Here is a 7,463-nt window from a genome sequence, read left to right as displayed (position 1 = left end):
AGGATGCAGGCAACTTTGCAGGAACTGGTGCAAGCTCAAAGCTCTCTCAGTGGCACCGGCAAGACAGCCTTAAAAGGATATGAGAAATTATTAAAGAAGTTCGAAACTTTATTGGGCATCAACCTTTCTATAGACCTGTTTGGCCCGTGCGAGGAATAGGATGCTTCAACGCCCAGTTTACCGTGCTGCAAGAGCAAAAGATGCAGCAGAGGCTCTTTGAGACCGCTTGTTAGGGCTGCGGTCTGACGCCTCATTTGACGTCCTGTGGCAGCGGACGAACTCAAGAGCAAGAGTTAGGTCTAAAGGAACCTCGAGCGCCTAGAGATTCGCAGCTGCCCAGAAGGCTTCAATTCACAGACAAGCCTGAGGAGCTTGCAGCGCTTGACGGCAAGTCATTACAGAGAAAATAGTTTTTTGCCGCTATCGATCGTATACTACTGAGATCCGACGGCGATTTGAACAGCATGGCATGGAGCAGCTGATTAGCCTCGAGCGCATTTTGTCTGACGCTGCTGAAGGTCAAAACTTCGCGTCAAACGACCTAAATGGGCTTTTAGGAGCACACGCTGCAGATTTTGACATCAGCAGGCTTTCAGCGCAACTCGTGCTTCTCCCAGCGCTCCTGCGTGACGAGGGTCCGGTCGCAAGTGAACGCATTTTACAAATTCTGCAGGGGAAGTATGCAGACATGAGTAATATGATGGCTCAGGTTGTCTGGTATCTGCAACTCGTGTTTTCTGTGCCTGCGTCAGCTGCTTCAGGAGGGCGATCTTTCAGTGCTCTGAGGAGAGTAAAAACATTTCTGCGCAATCGAATGACGCAGAGGAGGCTGACACACCTTCTCCTCCTCCACGTGCACAAGAAGAGAGTTGCGGACCTGCATTTGAATTCCGTTATGAAAGAGTTCGTATCTAGAACGGCAGAACGAACAGCAACCTTCGCCCTCCTTTGAAAACATCTCCTGCCCAACGTCATCTTGTCATGCTAGCCTTAAAGCTCGCCAGTCTGCGATACTATAGCTTTGTACCTAGTTCCTATTCATGTCTACTTGCATGAGTATATCAGTTCACATTTGCTTCAGAGCGAACGCGAATTCAGAAATATTAAAAATGTTTTTTTTTTCGCAGCTTTCGAATCCGTTTACTCACTTGCGCGGTCTGCGCAGGTTTCAGTAATTATGAAATTTCCAACCGTTTTTAAAGTGTATATACCAATGTAGAATAAGCGAGGATTGCATTATGTAAAATTGAAACGGCTACAATGAACTAAAACATTAATAATAAAAATAAGTTTGCTGGGGCGCGATTACGAGTCGCTCGAAATCGTCTCAATCGGAAAGTGTCTCAAAAAGTGTCTCATTTGACCCGTTCCTATTGGTCGGTCGTGACCAGCGGCCATATTGTTTTTTTGCGTCACCGGCCGACGTCATAAAACGGGCAGAAGTGTTGACGTTGCTTACCTAATTATGCAAGCCGATTGAGACGATTTTTCAGGATTGGAACGAGTGGTCTCAAACCGCTTGAGACAGAAAATGGCGGTTGTTTACATGGCCGGTGGCCGCGCGAGCAACGGTGTAAGAGGGTGCATGAAGACGGTTTTGACGTGCCGGACGAGTTGTTTCGACGTTTTGACATAGGAAGGAGCATAACGGCGGTGCGACGAACTCGCCGTTGAACTTGGAGGAGTGCGGGTGAGTGCGCGGTCAGTGGAGCGGCAAGTGCCTGTGCGCGCCTTCGCCGCCGGTGGGTTTCAAGACACCGTCGGAAATGAAGTAAACGTCGGCGTAGCCCAACCGACTGTGAGCAAATGTTTGCGGTGAGTTGCGGAGACCACTGTCAAAGTTAAGTCGCAGAAGGTGCGCGCTTTCCGGCGAGACCCCCAAGACAAGGCGGCGCGGCGGAGGACTTCCTTCGCATAAACTTTCGCCACCGCAGTATCCCCGGCGGCGTCATCCGAGCATCATCCCAACGGAACGACAACAACACCAACACGAAAGTCAAGTGCTTAACCCGAAGCGGGCGGCATGAGTTGGTTACGAGGCGTCGTGAGTGATTGTTGGCGCAGTGACCGGGCGCGTGCCGGCTCTTAATTCCCGCAGTGAGTTTGCAAGCTCCCAGCAGCTGCACCGGTCTGCTCCCGTGTGTCGGCAATTGCTGCAGTGCGATTATGCATAGTCGCCGGGTATTTTCGGAACAAAAATAAATAGAATCACGCATCGCCCTTGGAGCATTATTTGCCAACATAGGGACACACTTCCGTCTCGAGTAAAGGTCCTCATTTATCAAGCATTCTTTCTCCCATCACTGACTTACTGTCTCACAGTTTGGGGAACGACGACCCAGCACAACATATCCAAACTAATAACAGTACAAAAGCGGGCAGTTAGACTCATAGCAAACGTATCGAGGCAGACCCACACACATCCATACTTCATTAAATTTGGCATTCTAAAGTTCACTTCTTTGTTTCCTTTCAGATTGCTATCAATGTACAAAACTGCGGTTTTTACTAACAATGAAACCACTCTCTCACTTCTAAAAATGTCTCGCTATTCAACCGTCTACGATACCCGCTCTCATTTTCCTTGGTCACTGCCTCTTTGTCGGACCAAATACGGTATGCAATCTTTATCTTTTATTCTGTCAAAATACCTAAACGTTTTAGAAAATAACAACATATCGCTAAAATGCATCACGGTAAAGAGCTTAAAAACCATTTTGTATCTTTTTGAAGACATTTAATTACAACTTGTTCCGAACTGTGATTAAGCTGTAACACGTGTGAATTCTGCTGTTGTACACCTGGTTGATGTGATGCTTTTGGTTTTTTTTTTAAGTATTTATGACGCTTTTTGTTGTGATTGTGATACTAATGTTTAAGTGCCACTGTAGATATTATATTCATGTTGATACTTTATTTATTGTTTTCGAGTGCCTCACCTGTAGCTGTCTTGTAAACTAACAACTGAGGCAATACGTTGCCTCAGCAGTGTGGGCGCAGGGTGCCCCTCAAGCTGCATTCAAGCAGCTTTTTTCCCTGCGTCCTCTCTCTCCCAGTAATACTTGTACTTGTACCACTGTAATATTTGTAATACTGTAATACTGTAAGTAATACTTGTACCACTGAGAGCGAGAAATAAACTTCAACTTCAACAACTTCAACTTCAGCACATTTGCCATCGATAGCAGCCTAGGTGAGTTCACACTGGCGAGTCGCGGAGGTCGCGCGACAGGCTTAAATCGATTTGTTACGCTCCCTCCTCGCTTTACATGTGCTTCGCAAACCGTGACTAATTGACCGAAATCGGTCGCCTAGAATACTAGCGCGACGTTTGCAACTCGCCAGTGTGAACTTGCCTTGAAGCTGCCTTCGCCGGTTTTCGAGCCAAGCGCTCCTTCCAAATTGATCTCGGCAGATCCTAGCAATCACTGCCTTTAAACAAAATTTTCAGATTAAACAGATTTTTCCGCGCACTTAAGACGTCTGCGCAGTACTTTGATTCTACGTAATGTGTAAAAAAAGAGGACAGCCGTCGAATCAGCTGATTGTTTTTCTGGCTGCCATGTTTACGATGGGTGAATATGTGGGTGGAGGGATAAGGCTGAATGTAGCTGAATCCTTTGAATCAGGCGGCAGCTCACGCCACCTAGCCGACGCTTTTCCAGCGTCAGTGCTCTCTCGCGGCAGCAAAAGTGACTGAAGAGCAAACTTAATTGCAGAACTGAGAACGCTTCTTATTTTGCTTAATGTTGTTAGGTTTGAAACATAGTTTGTTGGGAAAATAAAACATTGTTCATTTTATTAACAGCTTGTTTACAGCAAAACGTTTGCATACGGTCCCCTATTGCGCAACTAAATGCTTCCTGGGTGGAGCCCTGCAACTAGCCGCTAAAGCCCCTAGCTAGGGACTTCACTGGCCACCGCTGATTGGTTGACTCCGCGTTCGCATCTCGCGGTGTCGTCATTTTGACGTCAGAGCCTCAAAATTGAGACGATAACTCGTAATCGCGCCCAAGTGGGTGCAGGACCGGGTTAATTGGAGGAATATGGGAGCGGCCTTTGCCCTGCAGTGGGTCTAGTCCGGCGGATGATGATGATGATGATGAAGAAGCAAAGACAATACTTGCCCCCCCCCCCCCCGCCCGCACAACAGTGACGCTGGGGGGGGGGGGGGTCAAACGGGCATGTAACAAAGTTTGTGTACTAAGAGCGAAGCGAGCACAGCTGCTTCCTTTACAATATCGCTCTCCGCCCATGTCATGGCCCCCGCCGCTCACACAAGCGCAATCGCCGAAAAACGAAAGTGACAGTTATACTAACACCAGTGACAATCGCAAGAGCGTTGCAAGAACACGCATAGGTATAGCAGAGATTTCACTGCCGATGGAAACGGGAGCGCAAATGGCACACGCACACTGCACGCACAGGACGCGAAACGTCCGCGCAATACGCCGAGACCACACTGGTAAACGAACAGCGCGAATGCTGCTCAGTGAGCAGCGGCGATGTCTTGACGGCTCCGAGCAGTGCCCGTGGTAAAAGTGCTACCGCTGCAGCGGCGAACTGGCCGCGTTTGTTTTTCCAGTCCCGGACTACTTGCTGACAGGTCTCGGCTTCCGCTCTGACAGGAAACAGCCTCATGGTCACATGACCTACTTGCCATAGGCTGCTTTCGAACTCGCCGCCAGAGCCGGGCTCCCCCTGGGTTACCGTACAAGGACGCTGTCATCTGCTAGCAGACGACGCAAGCCACGGCCACCACGACGCCGAAGCAACGCCGTGCGCTCGATCATGATACAGAGTCGATTTGAAGACTGTACTGTCAGCTTAACGTAGGTGCATTACAGAACTCAGCTTCGGAGGTATGCTCGCCGCTACTGCTTGCGGCGAAGTTCGCACAAAGTAGCCCAACTCGTTGCGGAAAGGCGGATAGACGAAAGCCTCCGCAAAAATGTTGACAACAAGCTCTATAGCTGCTCCAGTATACGAGTGGTTCACCTGCGATGATTTCAGGTAAGCGTACAGACAGCATGTGGCAAAACAAGCGAACATGGACCTCTTGAGGTCACGTGCGAACAATACGCAACGCAGCTCCGAACGTGCGTCCGTGTGCGGTGGATTTCAAGAAAATAAACGAAGATGCAAGAACAAAAAGTCTTGCGATGGCTCAGAGAGGACCTACGGAGCTCATGTGAAGGTTTAACGCATGATATCGACCTCCAGGAACACGAAAAGCACTCAAAATGCACACGGAGTCTAACTTAATATGGCTGCCAGCGCGGCGCGCAGCTATCGTCTACTGCCTTCTCAGCAGCCCCAAGCAGCCCGCGGACTGCCATAGGCTAAAAACGAACGCGTTGCTATGGCGATGCAGGCAGGTGGGCGGAGCTTTCGGGCTGTCCGAGAAAAACAAATACCGGACTCGAGTCCGCAAGTAGTCCCGGACAGTCCGGGACTGAAAAACAAATGCAGCCTGTGACGCAGTAGACGAAATGCCCGTGCGATCTCGGTCGCCGAGCACGTTGAAATCCATGAAACAACGAGAGTTTTGCACTGAATTTCACTTTGAGATATGGTTTGGTTTGGTTTATGGGGTTTAACGTGCCAAAGCGACTCAGTCTATGAGAGACGCCGTAGTGGAGGGCTCCGGAAATTTCGACCACCAGGAGTTCTTTAACTTTGAGATACGAGTGAACGGCGCCAACGTCAGCCCGTCAGCACGACCAAAAACAAGCTCGAGCAGTTGAGGTAAGTACGCCTACGCCACACCGCAAATGCTACGCCGCGGTCGTCTGCTACCTCCCTTTTTGTAAACAGCAACTGCGACGCCGTTGCTAACCCGCCCGGACAAGATGGCCTCCCGATCAAAAAAAAAAACCACGTGACTTCTTTCACATTTTTCTCCCAGGGTGTTGTGTGGAAAGGGCCGCTCTTGAGTTTTTTCCTTCCTTTTTTCTCTCTTATTAATATTTAAAAACTCTGTGTAATGTCACTGTGCACTTAATTCCCTCACTGTTTTTGCTTAGTCATGGTCATGACTCCGCATGATCACTGACATGATCCACTCCCACACAAACCATTTATACATTGGGCACCAGACGCCGCCATACGAGCCCACGAGATACTTATACAATCGCAAAATAAACGCCTTCGTCCGCAGGTGCCTCCAAAATATCAAAATATTTTGCGGCCGAGGGATAGATGCTTCACAATTAAGAATTCCTGTCCGCGGGTTTTCCACCGAACCCTCGCGGCAACAGAACCTTATCTTATCTGTGGTGAGGTAGCTACCACTGATCTCCACTAGGGGAGCTGGATGCCGCATCGGGCGCCCGAAAGTGAAGCCACCGGAAGTAAGTGGCCTTGTCCCGGAAGTCAGCCTTTGGCAGTGCATGAAATCGGAGCTGAGCACGGTTTTTCAGTTCCAGTTTTGTTTTCTCACTTAGCATTTCGTCTTTTCGCCGTTCTCGTCTTTTTCCATGACAATGCCCACCTTTTGCGCCGCCAACTGAGCGAGGAGACCAGCGAAGTCTTCGGGAAGGACGTTTCAAAAATAAGGGCCCATTGCATTTCAATGGGGCGACACTAGCAGACGACAGGACGTCGCTACACACAGCAAGTATGGAGCCTCGTCTACTCGGCTCGGCGTCGTCTCGTTTGCCTAGCTTCGCCAACTCTGCTCTTTACTGCGATGCTTGTTCCCACGCTCAAGCCCAAGTTATGCTATCAATGGGGGATAAATATAAGAAAGAATAGGTTGAAACATTCCGCAGGCAGCCTAATTTGCAGCGACCATTTTACCGAATTATATTTAGACCGAACCGGAGCGAGGGTTAGTCTACTATCTTGTGAGGTGTCGACGGTGTTCGGTTGGTTCATATTAGCGCCTCCAAAAGGTATGGTACTGCTTTTTCGACGGAGCGTGTCATGTACTGTTTCGTGTTGTTGCAAGTTAAGCCTGAATGGTCTTTAATTCGTGGTGCTTGGTGCAGTTGACTTCTAACAGCGCTTCTCACGCGCACTGCACCATTCGCCTTTCTTGTCAGTCGTTCCTCTCGCGCTGTGCCTTTTATTTACTGCACGAAAATTCGGTTTTAAGGTCATCGTCATTCCACTACTTCTCCTTTACGCTCGGAATACAAGAACCAGGCAAGAACATAGTGTTTAATGCACGTACCCCTTTGCCGAGGCAGGGTGAGACCTGCATGCCTGTTTTCTTCACTTTCGCAGAAATTAAAGGGTTCTGCACACAATGCTCACATTTCTCGCGTTCAGCTTGCTTGTTCCTTTCATATAACAGCAGACATCACACGAAAACAACGCAAAAAACTGAGAACGAAAGGGCGAAAGACGCGACTTTTTGCATTGAAATACACAGCAGACACCCGACTTCCGGGACAAGAGGTCCAACTTCCGGTGGCTTCACTCGCGCTCGTCTCGGAAAGCGGGAATGCGGCATCCAG

General features: G+C 49.1%; 1 protein-coding gene across 1 annotated transcript; it reads left to right on the top strand.

Annotated features, from left to right (window-relative positions):
* The first annotated feature begins 469 nt into the window (after positions 1-469).
* LOC149351697 (uncharacterized) lies at positions 470-952 on the top strand. Its single transcript, XM_089577073.1, has one exon. The coding sequence runs from the start codon at positions 470-472 to the stop codon at positions 950-952; it is 483 nt and encodes a 160-aa protein (XP_089433199.1).
* The last annotated feature ends 6,511 nt before the right edge of the window (positions 953-7,463 follow it).

Source organism: Amblyomma mixtum, chromosome 3, assembly GCF_055824585.1.
Source record: "Amblyomma mixtum isolate Tamu chromosome 3, ASM5582458v1, whole genome shotgun sequence".
Taxonomy (NCBI): Eukaryota; Metazoa; Arthropoda; class Arachnida; order Ixodida; family Ixodidae; genus Amblyomma; species Amblyomma mixtum.
Note: the sequence above shows the minus strand (reverse complement) of the source record. Positions and strands in the feature narration are given on the sequence as shown.